Source organism: Eptesicus fuscus, chromosome 10 (assembly GCF_027574615.1).
Source record: "Eptesicus fuscus isolate TK198812 chromosome 10, DD_ASM_mEF_20220401, whole genome shotgun sequence".
Taxonomy (NCBI): Eukaryota; Metazoa; Chordata; class Mammalia; order Chiroptera; family Vespertilionidae; genus Eptesicus; species Eptesicus fuscus.
This window is the reverse complement of record NC_072482.1, coordinates 892,922-914,505: the sequence shown is the minus strand read 5'-3', so window position 1 is coordinate 914,505 and position 21,584 is coordinate 892,922. Positions and strand designations below refer to the sequence as shown.

The window sequence follows — 21,584 nt, the reverse complement described above, 5'->3', positions numbered from 1 at the left end:
TGAAACCAGATCAATTGGCACCCTGTGCAAGCACTACCAGCGGCTTCCATTGCTCCTAGGACCGCATTCCCACTCGCTGGCAAGGTTCCTAAGGCTCCGAGCGTGTGTCCTGGCCCAGCTCACACTCTAAGCTCAAGCCATGTCCTGACTATATCATGTTCTTTCCCGCTTTCATATGTAAATATTGATTTCAGAGAAGGGTGAGGGACAGATAGAAACATCAACAATGGCCCTAACCGGTTTGGCTCAGTGGCTACAGCGTCGGCCCATAGACTGAAGGGTCCTGGGTTCGATTCTGGTCAAGAGCATGTACCTTGGTTGTAGGCATGCAGGAGGTAGCTGATCGAATTTTCTCTCTAAACGATATTTCTAACTCTATGCCTTTCCCTTCCTTCCTGTAAAATCAATTTAAAAAATTTTTTTAAAAAGAAGCATCTAAATAAATAAATAAATAAATAAATAAAAGAAGCATCAACTATGAAAGAGAATCCTGCATGCCCCCACCAGGTTTCAAGCTGCAACTTGGGTATGTGCCCTGACCAGGAATTGAACTGGCAACCTTTTGGTGCACGGGATGACACCTAATCAACTGAGCCACACCAGCCAGGGCTCCAGCTTGTTCTTCATTTGTTACTTATGAATGCATCGGGGTGACACTGGTTAGGAACATCCTACAGGTTCCAGGTGCTACACACTCTGGTGCCTCCCTGAAGGCTCTTCTCCCCACTCCGCTGGTTCGCTGCTTCACCTCCTCCAGCCTTGGCTTCCATCTCCTTCCTCTGAGGTCCCTCCTAATGACTCCCCGTCAAGGGCGCACCCTCTCCTCCCCTTGCCTCCAGGAGATGTGCTCCGCCCCGCCCCCCTTCCCAGTGGCACAGCTGACTCCAGGTGCTGCTGCTGGGGCGGGAACCACTGCCCTGGAACAGCCAGGTGAGCTCTCAGGCACTGGCCACAGGCCAGCTTCCACTCCCAGCCCCTTTGATTCTGTACGGCCACAGGGCTTTCCTGTTTCCATGGTAGCACTGACAAGACCCCTAAACGCCTCGTGTGTTCCTACAACAGTCCCATCCTGGCTGTCACTTCAACCCAGGTTTACCCTTTGGTCATCTTTTGTTTTTTATTGTTTAAAGTATTACATATATCTTTTTTTCCCCAGTGACCTTCCCCCAGCCTCCCCTACCCACTGTTGCATGCCCTCATCCCCCCCGCCCCCCATCTTTTGTTGTTGATGCTTACCAAAGGATCACTTTTTCCCCAGTGAATTTTTGTGTGGAATGGACGGGGGCGGGGGCGGGGCATTGCTGTGAGAGGCACATCAATTGGTTCCCTCTGTTACATACCCTGACCAGGCTGGGAATTGAACCTGCACCCAGAGACATGCCCTCAGCTGGAAAAGGAACCCGTGGCCCTTCAGTTCACAGGCTGGCACTCTCCCTGTGGAGCCACACCAGCCGGGGCAGTCATCCTTTTTAATTCTCACTTGAAATTTTTTTTCTTTATTAAGGTATTACATGTGTCCTTATCTCCCCATTGCCCCGCCCCCCCACCTCCCCAGAGGATGTTTTTGGATTCCAGACAGAGGAAGGGAGAGGGAGAGACAGACATCAATGTGAGAAATATTGATCGGGCCGAAACTGGTTTGGCTCAGTGGATAGAGCGTCGGCCTGCGGACTCAAGGGTCCCAGGTTCGATTCCGGTCAGGGGCATGCACCTTGGCTGCGGGCACATCCCCAGAGGGAGGTGTGCAGGAGGCTGCCCGCAACCAAGGTACATGCCCTTGACCGGAATCGAACCTAGGACCTTTCAGTCCGCAGACCGAGGCTCTATCCACTGAGCCAAACCGGTTTCGGCAAAAAAATCAATAAAATATATTAAAAAAAAAAGAAATATTGATCGGCTGCCCCCATATGCTCCTGACTGGAGATTGAGCCTGCAGCTGGGTATGTGCCCTGACCAGGAATCAAACTCTCAACCTCAGTATACAAGACAACACTCCAGCCCCAGCAGGTTTGGCTCAGTGGCTAGAGCATGGCCTGTGGACTGAAGGGTCCCAGGTTCGATTTCGGTCAGGGACATGCACCTTGGCTGCGGGCACATCCCCAGAGGGAGGTGTGCAGGAGGCAGCCGATCAATGATTCTCTCTCATCATTGATGTTTCTCTCTCTCCCTCTCTGAAATAAAAAAAGACACCACTTGAGGGCCTCATTGGCCTTGTCCATCCTGCAGGTGAGGGAGAAGGCCCAGAGCACTGGTGAGGTGAACAGGGCCATCGTTCAGGACCAGCCCCTGCACAAGGCAGGCAGGCGTCTGCAGCCTGTCCTTAGGAAGCTGAGCACTGCTTTATGGGAACGTCCATGCTGCTATGTGCATTAGTGCAAGATTTGCAGGCACTAAAAGCTGTTTATGAATAAAAATATTTAATTCTGTTCATGAGAGTGCATTTCCAGTCTTTGGGTCACTCATACCCTGCGCCATGTTGTTGGTTATTTTTTCCATGTTCCAGTTCAATGTTGCTGTTTTTGGCGGAAGGGGCAGCATCCTTTTACCCATGCTTAGGTATACTAATTTCATGATATCATACTAGTGTCCCGGTGCACGGACTCATGCACACTGAAAGGAAATTAGAAATATTTTAATATCACTATTCGCCCTTTCCCTATAATAGAAGTGTCAACCAAATTCACGATCGACAATGACGGAACGAAACGTGTGCAATTGGCGCCCACAAGACCTTTAGATGTATCACACATGCACGACTCAACTTAGCCTTTTATATGTAGAAAATAAACTTGCTTAATTAGACCTGCTTTCTGATGTAGCTGAACTTTTTCCAGCCCAGCGAAGCACCCCAACTTCTCTTTCAGGTAGTTGTCAGCAACACAGCAGTAAATATTAACATAAAGCAGATTATTATTGTAGATCACGCAGGGAGAACAAAGGGTAAAATATTTAACTGCAGCAGCGTTTGACTATATTCTGTTCAGTGAGAAAACCTGAAGTCGTTCTCAAGGTCCACCATTTCTTCTTTTCAGTCAGGTCAAGTTTCTAAGCTTTCTAAATCTCCATTTTCTGGCTAACAAAAAGAAAATAGCTCCAGCCATGACGACAGAAGAGAAGCAGTCCAGAGCTGGAAGATGCTGATGTGGCCTTCCCATACTAGCAGTCAGCAGCTGTGCATCACTGCAGATTGCCCAGGACCAAACCAGAGAGTCGGACCTGCATGACCACCATTTCTCCACCATCCAGAACTGAAATGTCAGTGCCGACATGTACACATAAGGAACTGTTGGCCCAGAAAGAAACTCACTACAGACTGATTCATTTGCCTGTCAGCATAACTATTATTGCTTGTCTCACTTTCGGTTCTTATAAGTGTATTTCTAGTAACACATGATCTCGCTCATCTAGGGGAAATGATGAACAACATAGACTGATGAACAAGAACAGAACCAGAAACAAGGAGGCATCGATCAGACTGTCGGGCCTCAGAGGGAGTGTAGGGGAGGGTGGGGGGAGAGATCAATCAAAGGACTTGTGTGCAAGCATATGAGCCTAACCAATGGTTAAGGACAACAGGGGGGTGGGGGCAACCGTGGGGAGGGGTGTGGGATGGGAATGGGGGGACAAGGACAAATATGTGATACCTTAATCAATAAATTAAAAAAAGAAAATAGCCCTGGCCGGTGTGGCTCAGTGGATAGAGCGTCGGCCTGCGGACTGAAAGGTCCTGGGTTCGATTCCAGTCAAGGGCATGTACCTTGGTTGTGGGCACATCCCCTGTAGGGGTGTGCAGGAGTCAGCTGGTCGATGTTTCTCTCCCATCGGTGTTTCTAACTCTCTATCCCTCTCCCTTCCTCTCTGTGAAAAATCAAAAAAATATTAAAAAAAAAAAAAAAATAGGATTCTACCGAGTCTCCTACCTACCTACTCCAGGACTTCAGTGAGGATCAAATGAGATGAGGCACGGAAAACGCTTCACAGACATTTGGTTACAGTGTGAAATGTTTGCACCTGGCTATAAAGCAAGCTGTGTTCCTGAGCTGAAGAAACTCCAAGGAGGCTGGTCACTGGGGAGAGGAAGCTGAACATTGCTACATGATGTCATTATCCGGTGCCCACAGCCACGGTTTCCAGGCTGGGCTGTGGGCTGCATTTTGCACCAAGGGGTCTCGGTAGCGTTGGCTGTGATTTAATGGGGTGTCGCTCCAGGGTGGCGTTGGAGCTTGTGTCCCACTTGGGAGAAGCCGAGTCTTGGTTTGTCAGCGCCAGGTCCCTGGTGCATTTTTAAATGGCCAGTGCATGTCATGCAGCTCCTGCACTGAGTGTCTGCCCCCTGGTGGTTAGTGCACATCATAGCTACTGGTTGGACAGATGGACACTTAGCCTTTTATATATTTAGATACTCTATGATGGAAGAAATAAAATTTGTGCCCTTGTCCATTAGTTATTTTGGAACATCTGAAATTAGTGATCAAACACTTCAAATGGCCTGGCTGATGTGGCTCAGTGGTTGAACCAGGTCACGGTTCAATTCCCAGTTAGGGCACATACCTAGGTTGCAGGCTTGATCCCTGGGGGGGGGGGGGGGGGGGGGAGGAGGGGGATGTGGGAGGTGGCCAATCAGTGATTCTCTCACTACCTAAAACCACACCCACCACTTGCCATTTGCATTTTACTTTCCAAGCCCACCTCTCCAATCTAACACTAAGGAGCGGCCATTCCAGCCACTTTCTCTCATTAACTCCGTTTTGGTTTTCTTCCTTCCAAGCCTTAGATATGCTTTTTCCCTGGGTTCCAAAAAGGGCTGTGTCCCCTCCTTATGCAAATCCTTCTTCTTTCCCAAGGTCCACTGTCAGGTGATCGTGCCAATAATCAAGCTCCAGACAGCCTTTCCTTCTAGGAGCACGCAGCAGCCGAACCGAGAGCCGCCTGCTCCCGTCTTCCGTCTCCTCTAACCGCACGAAGACGGGCCTTCCCTGCGGCAGGTCTGCCCTCTACATGTCGGGGCCTTGGGCGGTGAGGCCTGGGCGTCCTGACGGGGGGAGGAGGGAGCGCCTCACCCAGCCAGCACCGCCCAGGGGCAGTGAGGCGGCATGGGAGCCGTGCGTACTGGTGGAAGTGAGGACACTAAACGCCGCTAGGAAACAGAGCAGAGCAAGACCCACAGTCCCAGCGCCCACAACTGCGACCGGCAGCAGCGCCTCCTTTATTCCTCCCGTGGCACAGGGACACTCGCCTGCCCGCCCCCCGCCTGCAAGCAGACACGATGCAGGCCCCTCTCCCCGGCAGAGCGGCCACAGCCCTTGGCAGGGAATCCACGGAAAAAGCAGCGCCGCTCAGAGCCCAGGGCCTCAGCCCCCAGGTGGACCAGAGACAGGTGAGGAAGGAGGAGACTCGGGGCCACAGAAGTCTGGCTGGACGAACCCACGATAACAAAGGTCCCGTCGCCTCTGCTGGCGCAGAGGGTGTGGGCACTAGGCCGCCTCAGTTATAGCAGAAGCAAGTGACGCGTCTTTCAGGAAAGGCAGCCCGTGCATCTGGCCCGCGGAGCCCACCGGGAGGGAGGGCGGGCGGTCACTCTCGGGGCCGGTTGACCATGACTTCACCCAGGGCCTCCAGCACCTCCCGCTTGTAGTCTTCGAAGTCCCCGTCGATCTGGCTGACGCTCTGCTCCTCCACCACCCACAGCTGGCAGCCCGTTTCCGTGATGAGCCGGGCGTCGTGGCTGACGACGATCACAGCTGGAAGGAAGGAGGCAGCCATCAGTGCGGGAAGGAAGGGAGCCCCAGCCCAAGGCCCCCGCGGCCCGGCCCGGCCCGGGAAGGAGGGGCGCGGGGCGGACTCACCACCCTTGTACTCGTTGACGGCCTCCCCCAGAGCATCGATGGACTCGATGTCCAAGTTGTTGGTGGGCTCATCCTGTGGAGGAGGCATTCCCGGAATGAGCGGCAGAACTCCCGCCTGCACCGTGCCCGCCCCGCAGTCCAGCTCACTCACCAAGATGAGGACGTCGGGCTCCCGGCAGGCCAGCTCCGCAAACACGACTCGGGCTTTCTGCCCACCTGCCGCAGAGAGAAAGGAGACATCACACCTCTGACCACCTCCCCTTCCTGCAGGTCAACCGGATGTGTGTGTTGAAGCCCCCTGGCCTCGGTTCCCCTTCCCGCTGGTCTAGCTACAGCCTGGGCTGGGGTGCTGAGAAGGCCTCAGCCGCACGGCAGTACCGGAGAGTTTGCAGATCTGGATGGTGTGGGCATGGCTCTCCAGGCCGAAGCGGCCCAGGCACTTGCGGGCATCCTGGTAGGGCAGGTTGAAGGCCTGCTGCAGGTACTCAGTGGGCGTCTCCTCCATGTGCAGCTGCTCTGCATACTGCTGGTTGAAGAAGCCAATTTTCTGCCCCAAAGGAGAGGGACGGGGTCAGGGAAGGTCCTGCTTCCTCTCTCGGACTTTCATTCCCTAACCCCCCAAGATGACTTACCAGCCGGTGGTTCTTTCTCATTTCCCCCCGAGTCTGCAAGGAAAGAGCAAGGGGTGAGATGGGAGGAAAAAGGAGCGACAGGCCCGTAGCCTGACTTTCTGAAGGGGAGACAAATACGAACCTGGGACGGGGGAACAGGCCAGTGCGAGCGGGAGCATGGCTGTGCTCCCCAGGGTGACAAAGGCACAGCAGACTCAGGCGAGGGGACCGGCCACAGCTCCGGAGTGCCCCTTCCCTCCCAGCGGGTGCGCCAAAGCCCCTTCTCAGGGCCCCAGGTCAGACAGGGCTTAAGGACAGGTCGGGGAGATCTGAAGGGAGAGGGCCCTTGCAACCCTTTCCTGGAGGGAGGACAGATGCCACCACCCATCTGAAGGTCTACAGGGCAGTGCACTGCCCAAGACCCCAGGGCAATACGTTCAGGAAAACTACACTCAGAGAGGCTCAGGGAGGGTGCGTGCTACAGCACTGTCCCTCAGGGAGAGCTGGAATAGCCTGCCTGAGCTCACACCCATTCTGGGGCTGGGGATGCCGAGGAGGGCCTTCCCTCTGGTCTAGGCACAGCCCGGGGCTGGGCATCTACAGAATCACCAGCAAGGAAAAACTCTTGATGTGTATTATCTGGAAAGCCCGCCGGTGTGGCTCAGCTTGTGGGAGCACCGTCCCATACACAAGGAGGTCGCCATTTTGATTCCCGGTCAGAGCACACACCAGGTTGAGGGCTTGATTGGGAGTGGGGGACATGCAGGAGGCAGCCCCTAGATGTGCTCTCACATCGATGTTTCTCTTTCTCTCTCCTCTCTCTAAAAATCAATAAGCTATTCTTTTAAAAAATATATTCTTATTGATTTCAGAGAGAAAGTGAGAGGGGAGAGAGAGAGAAACATCAACGATGAGCCCTAGCTCGTTTGGCTCAGTGGATAGTGTCAGCCTGTGGACCGAAGGGTCCCAGGTTTGATTCTGGTCAAGGGCACATGCCCGGGTTGCAGGCTTGATCCCCAGTAGGGCCTGTGCAGGAGGCAGCCAAACAGTGATTCTTTGTCATCATTGGTATTTCTCTCTCTCCCTCCCTCTTCCTTCCTCTCTGAAATCAATAAAGATATATTAAAAACTAGAGGCCCAGTGCACAAATTCATGCACAGGTGGGGGTCCCTTGGCCTGGTCAGCTATTGATGCCTATTGGGAGGCCAGCGCACTGGGGGAAGCATTGCGGGAGGCTGGCCTGACGCTGCCCCCCTGCCCCCAAATGGGGCCCAGGGGAAGGGGCTACATAAGGTTGGTCGGCTGGGGGGAGGGGCCGTAGGAGCGCACTGACCACCAGGGGGCAGCTCCTGCATTGAGTCTGCCCCCTGGTGGCCAGTGCATGTCATAGCAACTGGTCGACTGGTCGTAAGATTGCTTAGGCTTTTATATATACAGACTAGAGGCCCGGTGCACGAAATTTGTGCACTCAGGGGGGTTGGGGTCCCTCAACCAGGCCTGCTCCCTCTCGCAGTCTGGGAGCCATCAGTCGGACATCCTTAGTGCTGCCACCAAGGCAGGAGAGGCTCCTGCCACCACCTCTGTGCTCACCAGCCATGAGCCCAGCTTCTGGCTGAGTGGCACTCCTCCTACGGGAGCCCACTGATCACCAGGGGGCAGCTCCCGCGTTGAGTGTCTGCCCCCTGGTGGTCAGTGCACGTCATAGTGACTGGTTGTTTCACAGTTGTTAATTTGCATATTAGCCTTTTATTATATAGGATAATAAAAGATTATAAATATTAAAATAGAAAAAAGAAACATCAATGATGAAAGAGAATCACTGATCAGCTGCTACCTGCACGTCCCCTACTAGGGATTGAGCCTGCAACCTGGGCACATGCCCTTGCCTGGAATGAAACTTGGGACCCCTCAGTCCGCTGGCCAATGCTCTATCCACTGAGCCAAACCAGCTAGGCAATAAGCTGTTCTTTAAAATATAAATAAATAAATGTGCCGGCTTAGAACAACTCATGTGATAGTCTACTTTTGTTAAAAAAACATAAACAAAGCATAAAGGACGTGCACATTTGCAAAGGTAAAAAGGAGAAAGCTATCTACCAAAGTTGTTACTATCTCTAGACTTCTTTGACTCATGCCATTCAAATCATTCTGTAAGTAACGTATTTCCTGTATAACCAAAGCACAGGGCTCCCAGACCCAACCCCCATCCTCCTGGCTCTCCTCCCTGAACGGATCTAAACCGCCCCCTGCAAGTTCTGGATTTCCCTCTGCCCTGCAGGCTCCCCACTCCGTGCTCCCACCGCCCCCCCTGCGGCGCTACAGGACCCACCGGCGTCAGCTTGCCCGTCAGCAGCAGGAGCAGGGTGCTCTTCCCCACACCGTTAGGGCCCACGATGCAGACTGCCGGGAGCAAGGCAGGTGGTCAAAGAGGCCCCTCACCCTCCCTGTGGCCCCTGCTCTGCCTCCTCTGGCCACCCAACACCAACTCACTTCTTGAGTCCATGTCGATGCCAAAATCCAGGTTCTTAAAGAGTGGTTTCTGCCCCTCATAGCCAAACGTCACACCTGAGGGCCAGGAAGGAAGCAGCTTCTTTTCTTCCCGTTACCCTCCAGGGCCCCGTGTCCAGGCCCTGGACGGGTGCCCACGCTTCCGCCCACGCTTCCGCCCACGCTGCTGGCCTCCGAGGCTCACCGTGCAGGCCCAGCACAGGAGGGCTGAGCGGCGGGGGGTTCGGGAACGTGAAGCGCACAGTGTACTCCTTGGGGCGCTTCAGGAGCTCGGGGGCCTCCTGCGATTCCTCGTCCTGGTTTTTTCGTCGGCACTTCTGCTGCTTCCGAGTCAAGGCTTCCTTTGTTTGCTTTTCCTGCGGAGAAAGGGGAAAGGGAGAAACGCTCACCTGCACAGTGGCCCCCGAAATGCAGGTTGGTGTCCGAGTGGCTCTGTCCACTCTCCTGAAGACAGCCTCCTCTCAGGAGCCCCCGTGCTCACCGCCTGCTTGGTGGACTTGCCGCCCGCCTTCAGCTCCTTCAGCTTCTTCTCCTGCTTCTCATACTGCTTCAGCAGCTCCTTCTGCTTTTGCTGGTACATCTTCTTGAAGGTCACTGCGCAGAAGAGGATGCACATCAGGAGTGCCCCTCTCCCAGCAACCGAGGGGTGATCAGGACTCAGGGCGATGGGACGGTCGGGCGTCCGTGCCGAGTCTGAGGCCCAGCTCCTCCCGTGGACGAGCCCACGTACTGTAATTGCCCCTGTAGTAGTGGAGCCGCTGGGCGTCGAGGTGGATGATGTCAGTGCAGACGTCATCCAGGAAGCCCTGGTCATGGGAGACGATGAGCAACGTCTTCCGCCAGCCCTGCAGGTAGCTGGGTTTTAGAGCAGAGTGTGGAAAGGTCACAATGGTCACGAGAGGGTTCAGCTGGACAGCAGACAGGTGGGGGCAGGGAGGGAGGGCCGGCGGGACCGAGCACTAAGGGCAGACGGGGAGCGCTGGAGGAGGAGGAGGAGGAGGAGGAGGAGGAGGAGGAGGAGGAGGAGGAGGAGGAGGAGGAGGAGGAGGAGGCACGGCAGTGCCGGGCCCGGCCGAGGCCAGGGGGTGGACGCACTTGTTGAGCCAGATGACAGCATTGAGGTCCAGGTGGTTGGTGGGCTCGTCCAGCAGCAGCAGCGTGGGCTCCATGAACAGCGCCCTGGGAGGGGGCAGCCAGGAGCAGGGTCAGAGGGGAGACCTTGCTCAGAGGACCCGAGAGCCCCAGAAGGTGGAGCCCGAGACCACGAACATCCTTCCCCATCTCTCCTCAGAGGAGCTCCTGTGCAGAGACATCAGCAATGTCCCCGGAGAGAAAGGAAGAGCCTGGGCCGACCTCACCCAGAGCGGGAGAGCGGTCAGCCGTGAGCCTCCTGCTGGCCTTGGCAGGACGGGAGGGAGGGAAGGGCCTGGTTTGAGGCTGCAGGGCGGTAGGAGGGCTGCCCCACCTGGCCAGGGAGACACGCATGCGCCAGCCTCCTGAGAACTTCTGTGTGGGCCGATTCTGCATTTCAGGATCGAAGCCCAGACCAGCCAGGATCCGCCGGGCTTTGGCCTCTGCGGCTGCTGCGCCGGTAGCCCGCAGTTCCTCATACACCTGGGAGAGGAAGAAGAGGTCACAGGCCAAGGTCACAGGAACCCCGAGGGCTCAGCCTGTGAGCCTGCCGAGTCCTCTACCTTCTCCAGCCGCTCAGCCGCTGTGTCGTCGCCCTGCTCCAGCTGCACCTGCAGCTGTCGCTCCTCCTCCAGCAGCTTTAATCGCTTGGTGTCGGCGCGAAGAACAGCCTGTACGGCCGGCGTTCCATCCGCTACCACCTCTGGGGGAGGGGAGGGCAGTCAGGCCACCCGGGGCCAGGGTCCTTTTCCCCCTGCCCTTCGGCACCATTTCTGGTTTGCCTGACCCTGCCCAGCCCCACGTGCCTGTTCCAAATGAAACGCCGTGTCCCGCACTCCTCCCCCTGCTTAGCATCACTTCCCAGGCTCCCCACACGCCTCTTCCAAGCCCCGTCACAACGGCTCCCCTCCCAGGGCCCGGAGCCCCGCAGCCTCACCCTGCTCACAGAGCAGCACGTCGATGTTGGGGGGGATGCTCAAGGCTCGGTTGGCGATGTGCTTGAGGAGGGTGGTCTTGCCCTTGCTGGGAAGGAGAGTATCAGGACCAGGCCGCACTGAGAAATCTCTCTTCCTTCCAGCCGCGCCCCTTCCGTGCCCAGCCCCTCCTCTCCTCACCCGTTGGGCCCCACCAGCCCGTAGCGGCGGCCGGCCACTATGTACAGGTCTGCGTTGACGAACAGCTCCTTGCCGTGGGCAGAGATGCTGAACTTCTCCAGCTGCGGCCACCAGGGAAGGAATGGGCACAATGAGGCGCTCCCCGCCAGCCGGTGGCGACAGCCTCTCCCTGCAGGGGGACCCCTGGGGGGCGAGGCCTCCAGCACAGCCCCTCCTACCTTGCAGGCCCTCCCCGTCCGCTGCCCTGCCTCCAACGACCAGCCTGCCCCACCAACTCCCCTCCAAGGGTGGGCCCTCCGCTGCTGATTTTTCTATCTTCTGCTCGTGATGGCAGGACTCAGGTGTGCAAACTGCCTCCACGCGTCCCTGCCCGGACAAGCTGTGCACACCCACGCGCACACCCTCGTCCCTGGCCGCCGGGCCATGCAGCGGAGAACGGGCACTTCCCTGCGCGCAGGGCAAGGCCGCCCTTACCTTGATGTCAGACGCGTTCTCTAGCATGGCTTGGCGGGAGGACACCTCCGCTTGCGACACGGAGAAGTCATTCTCAGCAGCATTGGCTGCCTTCAGCGAAGCCACCTGGCGCTCATACTCCATCTGAGGGAAACCACTGTCGCCAGCTCCATCACCGCGATCCCACGTCCCGGCACCGCCCGGAACCACCACTCTCCTCCCTCTGCTTGTTCTACTCGAGGCAGCACGCAAAGCTCCCCTTCTCGTCCCCAAGTTCACAGGTCCTCTAGCCGAAGCTTAAAAATGTCAAATTTCCCTACCTTTACCCACTCGGAATCCAAGCACTTACCTGTTTCTTCAGCTTTTTCTTCTCTTTTTTGCTGAGGTGGGCATAGGGATCGTCGGCCTTAGCCTCCCCGTCGTCCTCCTCTCCTTCCTCCTCTGAACCCTGCGAGAACCAGGGAGTGGTGAGAAACCAGGGCCCCCACGCCGCCTCCGTCAGCTCTTCCTTCTGCACATACTGTGGCGGCCCTCTCGCCCCCACCCCGTCTCCTTCGTCCATCTCTGCCACCACGAAGGGGCCCGGCACCAGCGGAGGACCTAGGACTGCCTGCGCTCCTGCACCCAGAGCTGCCAACGCCACGTGACGGGTCCTTCTCCTCACACACCAGGTGTCACTGAGTGCACACCGCGACCTGCAGAGAAGGGTCTGGAGCCCTGCCAGGCGCTGAGGGTGCAGCACGCCAGGACGGGAAGCACTGGGCACACAGGGACTGCGGAGTCCCACGCGGACGAGGTAACTGAGAACTGAGGAGGGAAGACGTACTCGAGGCCACACACACAGACCGCCCGAGTCCAATGCCAGGTCTCTTCTCTCTGGATCAGGGGCTGCAAACTGTGGCCCATGGGCCCAATCTGACCTGAGGCCTGTTTTTATATGGCCCCGAGTTAAGAATGGTTTGGCCTGAGTGGTGTGGCTCAGTGGTTGAGGTCACCGGTTCAATTCCCAGTCGGGCACATGCCCAGTTTGAGGGCTCGATCCTGGTGGCAACTGTGCAGGGGGCTGATCAGTGTTTCCCTCTCCCTTCCCGCCACTCTGAAAATCAGTAAAAACAAATTTTTAAAAAAAGAATCGTTTTTACATGCTCAAAGAGTTGTTTTTTTAAAAAAGGAGGAACCCGAGACCAGAGTCCCATCCTGACAGCTGTTGTCCTGGCGTGCTCGCGTTCTCGGAGAGCCTCCTGGTCTCGGCTCACTGGGAGGGCGGCAAGTGCCCTGGGGTGCCCAGATCAGAAATGGAGGCCTCCCGGCCCCGCCCAGAGGGAGCGGGTTGTCTGTCACCTTCCCTCACTCACTAGGGAGCTGGACCTGCCAGTGTGTTAGGACCCTTCTCTATTCTAAAAGAAGAAACAAAATAAAAAGTAAAATAAAAAAAGGAGGAAGAATACACACCAGAGGTTGTATGTGGCCTGCAAAGCCAGGAACATTGCTGTGTGCCAACCCGTGCAGAAGCTGCCCACTCCCGTGGGCTAGCGCCGGCACCCAGACCCCGGCCGCCTCCACCGGCACACACACCTGCTCTGCCTTCTTGGCCTTCTCCTTCCCTTGCTTGGATGGCTCTTTGTCTTTTGTTAGATGTTCTTCTCCATCCTCTTCACCTTCATCGTCCAGAGCGGAAAATTTATTCTGAGGCTAACAGGGAAGAGAGCAGGCTGATGAAACGCTCAAATTCTTGAGACCAGCACCTTCTCCTGCCGACTTCCTCCCTGCCCTTGGCTGTCCCTGTCGACTCCTCTTGCTTTCCGCTGGTGCCCCTGCGTCCTGGCTGTTCCTCAGATACAGCCTGGAGAGGACACGGAGGCCACACACACACACACACACACACACACACACACACACACACGCTAATTTGCTTAACAAGTCTTACTCCGGGTCTAGGATGAGGGGTTCACTGCGCTGAGTGGGACTAGGGAGAAAGTGAGACCCAGGACCACCCTGGCCTGCACCGTGAGACTAGAGAGCAAAGAGAAAACGAGAGCGCGGGCCTGGGAGCCAGGCGCGTGAGCTACACGGCAGCAGCGCTGGAGGGCTCCTCGAGAGGTGATGGCTGGGCTGTGGAGCGCCGGGGAGGGCGGAGGACACGGCACAAAGAGCAGAGGCTGCACGGGCGGCCGGAAGCCGAGGGGCCAGGCCCATCTGAAAGGTCCGCACACGGAACACTCCCAAGTGGAAGAACAAAGACTTGAAGGCCTTTGTTTTAGATCTTGACTTTGAAAGCAACAGAATCACTACATTTCCAAGCTATAAAAGAGCATTCTAAAAAGCTGATTTTGATAGTTTAAGCAAGACAGACTAGGAGAGCTAGCCCAGGAGCAGGAAATCACGCCAGCGAACGGCACACCGCGGCCAGAGGTGCTCCCTGGGGTGGGCGCACCTGACAGGGCCATCGCTTTCACCTTATTGATCCGATTTTTCTCCGGCTTGGCAGGCTTAGGAGGGTGTTTTTCTTCCTCCTCCTCTTCCTCACTCTGATCCTGAATCAGGGCTGCAAAAGCATTGCCTCCCTGGGGAATGAAAGGGCCAGAGAAGTCAGTGGATGATCAAGATTGCACACCTGAGGTCTGTTTACCATGAGATGGCTTACCTTGGTTTTCTTCCCTCCTCGGGATTTCAGGGCAGGAACTGAAATGACAGAGAAATAAGATGAGGCAGGAAAGAGAATGATGATTCTGGCTCTTCAATCTCAAACAACTCCTCGATGAAGGAATGAGCACACCCTCACCCCGGCTCCGGGCTGTAGGCCCCTCTCTCACCATTACCCTCTCCCTCCTCGTCACTGGCGGGCACCGAGAGCTTCTGCAGCCGCTCCAGGAGTTCCTTCTCCTCGCCGTCATCATCCACATCCTTCTTCCTCCGGCCTTTCCGGGTGTCTCGTTTCTTTTTTTGCTGCTGAAAGCGGAGAATGAGTCTGAGGCGCAGGCCCGTATCGCCCCTGCCTCAGAGCCCCCATCACGGCTGCACCCACGTGGCGGCAAGGCCTGGTGGGCTCCCACACTGGTACCTGCTGCTGCTGCTGCTGCTGCTGCTGCTCCTTGCGCGCTTTCTCTTCTCCCCCCGCCTGTGTCTCTTCTACCGCCAGCTCTTCAAAGAACTAGCACGAGTTCAGCACAGGTCAGCGCGGCTCCGACGGCCAAGCCCCCTCCCGCCCGCGCCTGCTTCCTCTCGGCAACCTTCCCCCCCAGCCCCCCCAATTCCTTCACATGGAAACACTTGGTCAAGTTCATCCTCAACCCTCGTTTCCTCACCGTCTTTTTGGTCTTCTTGTCCTTCTTCCCTTTCTTCACCACTCTGTCTAGAAGGTGAAGCAGACATTGGGAATGTTCCCCTGCAAATCCGAAGCAGCCTGATCTCCCCTGCAAAGCCCTCAAATGGCCTTGAGCCATTTTTACTGTTTTTCTCCTTCAATTGTCATTCTCTACACACGTGCACTGTCGCACACGACAGACATGTGTCTGGTCTAGGCAGCAGTCGGGAGGGAGAAAGCAGAATTCCGAGGGTGAAGGTTGAGATGGGAAGGGAGACAGCAGTTTGAAATGTCGCCTATATTTGTAGCTAGCAAAACTGGGCGACTGGTACCCCTCATTAACTTGAGGTTCTGCCACCCAAGGCAGAACAAGAGCCATGAATTCAACCGGGATATGGTGTCTGTGAAACCGGCAGCCACAGAGGTGGTTCTGTGAGGAAGTGAACTCCGGGGTCTCTGCCCATCTCTCTGCTCACACAACGTTCTGGCCCAAATCACACTGCATTACACTGGGCAGTCTTCCATCACAGCCACCTGCGGCGCTCCCGGGGCGCGGACAGGGGAGTCGATAAAAGTTTACTGACTGAACGGATTGCAGGCTTCCATCTGTCCACCCCGGTTCCCCGAAGGCAGTGCACTGTCTGCCTCCCCATCCCCTCCCACCATCAGACCGAAGGCAACCAGCAGCTTCACGCCTTCTCTTCCTGTCTAGGTCTGTCCACCATCGTATTCCCTCCAAACCATCCCATCCAACCCCAAAGCTCTCCTGTAATCACTTAGCTTTAAAAAATAAAAAGCCACCAAAAACAAACAAAAAAACTAATGGCTTCCTGCTATCACAGGAAGTACTGCTCAGACCAGAATTCCATGTAACCCACAGCAATCATTTATCTAGGGAAATTTTGTCTTTTTTTTTTTCTATCTAGGGAAATTTCAGTGTGCATCTACTATGCCCAATACTGGTGATTGGTGAGGACAATCCCTTCCGACTACAAGGGCCCTATCCCACCCTCTCTGCTATAGCTCTGTTTCCCGACCTATGTTCTAGACAGTGGCTTCTCCTGGCTCCTTGATTTAGCCCCAGGCATGCTGAAGTCCTCCATCCAGAACACACTTCACAATTTGGTCTCTGCACTGGGTGACTAGTGTGATGGAGTTGCAAAGATGTGCAGGAGAAATAATGAAAGGCTTTATATGCTACTAGAGGCCCGGTACACGAATTCGTGCACCAGTGGGGTCCCTCAACCTGGCCTGTGGGATCGGGCCAAAACCAGCTCTCCTACCAAAACTGGCTCTCTGACATTCCCTGAGGGGTCCCGGATTGCGAGAGGGCGCAGGCCAGGCCGAGGGACCCCACTGGTGCACAATCAAAGCTGGGGAGGGACATGGGAGGTTGGCCAGCCGGGGAGGCCGTGGGAGGGCTCCAGGGCATGTCTGGCCCATCTCACTCAGTCCCAATTGGCCGGACCCCAGCAGCAAGCTAACCTACCAGTCGGAGCATCTGCCCCCTGGTGGTCAGTGCACATCATAGCAAGCGGTTGAGTAGCCTTAACATATTAGCATGTTACGCTTTGACTGGTTGAACAGACAACTGGACACTTAGCATATCAGGCTTTTATTACATAGGATTTCAAGGAGTCTAATCCTAAAGATATTATGGAGGATCCATTGAGGTACACGAGAAGGAAAGACATGATCAGCTCACCTTGACAGTATCTAGGAGTGACAAATCCCATATGCTATTTTCTCCCCAAGGACTCACCCAACAGTCCCACCTCTCCTTTTAAATCTCTTGTAAACATCACTCTGACCCTCCTGGCTATAGGGAGAGGAGAAGCCTTGCACAGGTTCCATGGGGAGAAAGTATACACCACGAAGAACAGGATAAGGCGAAGTGTGGCTAAAGCTGTTATCTTCCATCTCTCCTCTCTAGAAGCTCCTCCCCTTTACACATCACTCAGACTGCTCCTAGCTTCACAAATAAAACTTTACTTAATCTTACAATTCTCCTTCAATCACTGTTTTCTATCCTGTCTTCTGAAAAGCACAGTCTCCTACTCCTTTTCAAACATACTACAATCTGCTTTGGATATCGCCTCCTAATGATACTTTTGACAAAGTTGCTGCTGTCTCCTTAATTGTTCAACCCAAAAAGTACATTTTTAGTCCTTATTTGCTCAACTTCTCTGCAACATTCCATGCTACGTACCTTTTACTTCTCACCCCTCATTATTTAACAATAGGAATCCTTCCTGCTCCTGGTTTGCCTCTCAGTTATCTCCCCACCTCCTTTCTCTATTTCCCTTAATTGTTGAGATTATTTTGGATCTCCATCTCCTGCCCTTTTTTGCTTCAATCTGCATCCATATCCAACACTTCAACCACACTCGCCTGTATCTTCCCTTTTATTTATTTACTAGAGGCCTGGTGCACAAAAATTTATGCACATGGGGAGGCGTCTCCCTCAGCCCGGACTGCCTCTGGGGATGTCCACCTGCCAGCTTAGGCCTGCTCCCTGGCTTATGGCTGAGAGGAGCTCCCCCTGTGGGAGCACACTGACCATCAGAGGGCAGCTCCTGCATTGAGTGTCTGCCTCCTGGTGGTCAGTGCATGTCATAGTGACAGGTTGTTCCTGGTGGTTTCACCGTTAGGGTCAATTTGCATATTACCCTTTTATTATATAGGATTATTTATTTTTAAATATATTTTATTGATTTTCTACAGAGAGGAAGGGAGAAGGATAGAGTTAGAAACATCTATCAGCTGCCTCCTGCACTCCCCCTACTGGGCATGTGCCCGCAACCAAGGTACATGCCCTTGACGGGAATCGAACCTGGGACCCTTGAGTCCGAAGGCCGATGCTCTATCCACTGAGCCAAACCCGCCAGGGCGTATCTTTCCTTTTAGTATAGATCTCTCTCCACAGCCATTAAACAGGCTCTCCCCTGCCATTTCCTCTTAGAAATTCCACAGAAAGTTCCAATTCAGGATTAAAAACTTACCTCATACCACTCCCCACCCTATAGCCCATACTACTTTTAATTAATACTCTACTACACACTGAGTTACTTAAGCTAGTGTCAGCCCTAATTCTTCTCTCTTCCATCAGCCGGTACCCAGTTCTGGTCAATGCCATTTCCGTAATCGCTTTTTAGTCTTCACAGACAGGTGCTGGGAGTGTCAGCAAAGGCCCCCAGTAATAGGGGCCCTACTCTCTTGCTGTGTCTCATCTGGGTCATAGCAAGAAGCTGCAAAAGTCTCCCTGCCTCCGCTCATTACTCGTTCAAGCTTTTCTCCACTGCTCAGTATTGTCAGGGTGAACTAAATGTATCTTCCCTTATGCACCTCAATAGGTCCACCTTCTTAATGTCTTTAGGATTAAACTCCTCAGAATAGTGTACAAAGCCTTTCATTATCTGGATCCACATCTTTCCAACTCCATTGTTCACCCAATAGTGGGAACCAACTTTGCACACACAGCTTCCCCTGACAAACTCGTACTGATCCTCTAAGAATGGAACGTAGCTCACACATCCTGGGGCCTTTGCTGACACTCCCATCCCTGTCTGAGTAGCTCTTCTCCCTTCCCAGCCCTGCAGCATTCCCAAGCTCCTCATAAAACACTGTCAGCCACTGTCTGATTAATGCTCGGTCCCCTCCACTGGACTGGGTGCTCCTTCAAAGCAAGCCTTGTTTCTTTGTAAAAAAATTATTATTACTATTTAGCCCTGGCTGGTTTGGCTCAATGGATAGAGCGTCAGCCTGAGGACTGAAGGGTCCCAGGTTCGATTCTGGTCAAGGGCACAGGCCTGGGTTGCGGGCTTGATCCCCAGTAGGGGGCGGGCAGGAGGCAGCCTATCAATGATTCTCTCTCATCATTGATGTTTCTATCTCTCTCCCCCTCTTCCTTCCTCTCTAAAATCAATAAAATATATTTTTAAAAAATTATTAATATTTTTTATTGTTGACAGTATTACAGATATCTCTATCCCCTCCTTTCCCCCATCCCAGCCCTTACACCCTGCCCCCAGGCCTTCACTAACTTGTCTTTTTTGTTGTTGTTAATCCTCATCCAAGAATATTTTTCCCACTGATTGTTTAAAGAGTGGAAAGGAGGTAGGGAGGGGGAGAGAGAGAAACAGACATTGACTGGTTGCCTCCCACATGTGCCCCAATCCGGTTGGGAATCGAACCCACGACCTTTCTGTGCACAGGCCGATGCTCTAATCACTGAGACACATTGGCCAGGCCCTAAACCGGTTTGGCTCAGTGGATGGAGCTTCGACCTGTGGACTGAAGGGTCCTGGGTTCGATTCCAGTTGGGGACATGTGCCTTGGTTTCAGGCACGTCCCCGGTGGGGGGTGTGCAGGAGGCAGCTGATCGATGTTTCTCTCTCATCGATGTTTCTAACTCTCTATCCCTCTCCCTTCCTCTCTGTAAAAAATCAATCAAATATATTTTTTTTTTAAAAAAGAGACACATACACTGGCCATGCCAGCAAGACTTATCTTTTACTAGAGGCCCAGTGCACGTGGCCTGCAGGGATCATGCAAAAACCTGTCAAGTGGGGGTCCCTGGACCTGGCCTGTGGGGATTGGGCCAAAACCAGCCGTCCGACATCCCCCGAGAGGTCCCAGAGTGTGAGAGGGCGCAGGCCAGGCCGAGTGACTCCACCGGTGACTGGGCCTCTAGTCTGCATATAAGATCTTTGGTTAATCTCTCTGGCCCTCCCCTCTGAGATTCACCAGCGTTCCATGTTTCCATGCCTGTGTGTTGAGCATCATAGTTACCAGTCAAATGGTTGAACAGCCGGACACTTAGCATATCAGCCTTTTATACATATAGATTACTACATTCCCAGTTCCTCTGCACAGTACCAGGTATACAGTAGGCATCCAATGATGCTTGTAAAACTAATCACTGTGTACCTCCTGCAATGATTTGTGTCCATTTATCTCCCCCTTGAAGTGTCCTCCAGCCTGGGAGGGTGTCTTTTATATTTTTTTCCTCCTCTCCAAACTACAATATATATACTTAATTAAAGGCAGGTGCTCAACACACATTCGCTGTTTCCAAGAAACTTTAACCCCATTCCAACACCAGCATCTTCACTCGTGCGCCGGCTGAGTCACGTGACCTTAAGAGCGAGCCACGAAGGAGCCACCTCTAGAGAAGGGGGGATCCTGGCTCCCGAGGGCTGTCTGCGTGCGCGCCGGCGGCAGCGGGAGGCCCGGGCGGGCTTCTCTCTTTCGGGGAGGTGTCGAGTGCAGTGCGGTGCGGGGCTTTCTCATTCCTCCCCTCCCCCCGGCCCCATATGCTCTTCCCCTTCTGTTACCCAGTCCCCCTTAAGCTCGTGCGCGACACGCGTCACCTTTCCTTTCGCCTCCACCCCAGGCCCGCCGCTGCCGGCGCAAACGTCTCCGCCCCGTGCACGCATGCGCAGTAGCCCGCAGGCCCCGGTGCGTCCCGCGACCCTCTCCTAAAGCAGAGCCTCTTCTCTCCTCTCGGCGCCTCCCGGCCCACGAGCCTCACCTGCGGCGCTCGTGCTCTCTCCGTCCCCGATCCACTCGGGTTCGGGCGGCTGCTGCTTGGGACCCTTCGGCATCGCGGTGGCAGGTATGGTTACTCTGGCGGCGCCGGGTGCTATTTCCGCTTCCGGTAGCGTGGGTCTCTGATCTGGGCCGCACCTCCACACCGCCCCGCCCCCGGGCGGTTCACGTACGCACCTTAGCGTCATCTTGGGACGGGGCCTGTGACGCTGGGGCGTGCTGCGCGGGGGGAGGGCGGGGCCTGCGGGGGGGGGCGGGGCCTGTGACGCTGGGGCGTGCTGCGCGGGGGGTGAGGGCGGGGCCTGCGCGGGCGGGGGCGGGGCCTGTGACGCTGGGGCGTGCTGCGCGGGGGGGAGGGCGGGGCCTGTGACGCTGGGGCGTGCTGCGCGGGGGGGGGGGGGGGAGGGCGGGGCCTGTGACGCTGGGGCGTGCTGCGCGGGGGGTGAGGGCGGGGCCTGCGCGGGCGGGGGCGGGGCCTGTGACGCTGGGGCGTGCTGCGCGGGGGGGAGGGCGGGGCCTGTGACGCTGGGGCGTGCTGCGCGGGGGGGAGGGCGGGGCCTGCGCGGGCGGGGGCGGGGCCTGTGACGCTGGGGCGTGCTGCGCGGGGGAGTGGGGGAGGGCGGGGCCTGCGCGGGCGGGCCGACGTCTGCGGGCTCCCGACCTCGGCAGAGCGTTTTGGAAGGTCGAGAAGCCACGCTCGGGGATCCCGACGCCGTACCACTAATTTCTGACTAGTAGGAAGGCCTGGACGCAGCTTCTTTTTTTCTAAGTGGTTGCTACTTGCGACCAGCCCCCTCCGTCTGCGTAAGGGACGGAAGGCGCAGTCTGTCTTCGAAGGACTTGTGGGTCTGGGGTTGAGGTGTCCACTCCACGCCTACCATGGTGGGTGGAGCTTTGGGGAAAAGCTTTCCTAGCTGCAGCACACAATGGAATGCACATACAGTGAATTGGCAGGCAGACTGCAAAACGTACCGTTGGTAGGTTCTGGCATATAGACACCCACAACCAAAAGCTGGGCTCACTTCTAACACTACCACTTGTTAGGTGTGGGAGCAGGTCCCTGTCG

The 21,584-nt window shown here is 55.3% G+C and overlaps 1 protein-coding gene and 1 non-coding gene across 5 annotated transcripts; one reads left to right on the top strand and one right to left on the bottom strand.

Annotated features, from left to right (window-relative positions):
- Positions 1 to 5,162: 5,162 nt before the first annotated feature.
- On the bottom strand, positions 5,163 to 20,628 carry ABCF1 (ATP binding cassette subfamily F member 1). 4 transcript variants are annotated; one of them, XM_054722045.1, is made up of 24 exons: positions 20,502 to 20,628; positions 14,970 to 15,016; positions 14,726 to 14,815; positions 14,478 to 14,613; positions 14,309 to 14,346; positions 14,121 to 14,228; positions 13,240 to 13,356; positions 12,014 to 12,112; positions 11,686 to 11,808; positions 11,212 to 11,312; positions 11,034 to 11,119; positions 10,660 to 10,799; positions 10,431 to 10,579; positions 10,061 to 10,144; positions 9,696 to 9,820; positions 9,447 to 9,559; positions 9,150 to 9,321; positions 8,948 to 9,022; positions 8,787 to 8,857; positions 6,479 to 6,511; positions 6,225 to 6,393; positions 5,998 to 6,062; positions 5,847 to 5,919; positions 5,163 to 5,741 (listed from the first exon to the last, which is right to left on the bottom strand). In XM_054722045.1, exons 1-24 carry the CDS (start codon positions 20,572 to 20,574, stop codon positions 5,575 to 5,577), a joined length of 2,454 nt encoding a protein of 817 aa, XP_054578020.1. In that variant the 5' UTR covers positions 20,575 to 20,628; the 3' UTR covers positions 5,163 to 5,574. The 4 variants fall into 4 exon arrangements, with proteins under 4 accessions (XP_054578020.1, XP_054578021.1, XP_054578022.1 ...); XM_054722046.1 differs by having other exon boundaries at positions 14,478 to 14,610; XM_054722047.1 differs by lacking the exon at positions 20,502 to 20,628 and adding an exon at positions 20,031 to 20,076.
- On the top strand, positions 12,842 to 12,965 carry LOC114228302 (small nucleolar RNA SNORA3/SNORA45 family). Its single transcript, XR_003614453.1, has one exon. It is a non-coding gene; the product is annotated as a small nucleolar RNA SNORA3/SNORA45 family (small nucleolar RNA).
- Positions 20,629 to 21,584: the final 956 nt, after the last annotated feature.

What these genes read in the sequence shown, in the direction of transcription:
- ABCF1 (XM_054722045.1), bottom strand. Translation starts at nt 20,574, where the DNA reads ATGCCGAAGGGTCCCAAGCAGCAGCCGCCCGAACCCGAGTGGATCGGG. An exon ending in GAGGAGGGAAGAAAACCAAG is followed by an intron (nt 14,229 to 14,308) that starts GTAAGCCATCTC and finishes TTCATTCCCCAG; the next exon opens with GGAGGCAATGCTTTTGCAGC. An exon ending in AGAAAAATCGGATCAATAAG is followed by an intron (nt 13,357 to 14,120) that starts GTGAAAGCGATG and finishes CTTCCCTGTTAG; the next exon opens with CCTCAGAATAAATTTTCCGC.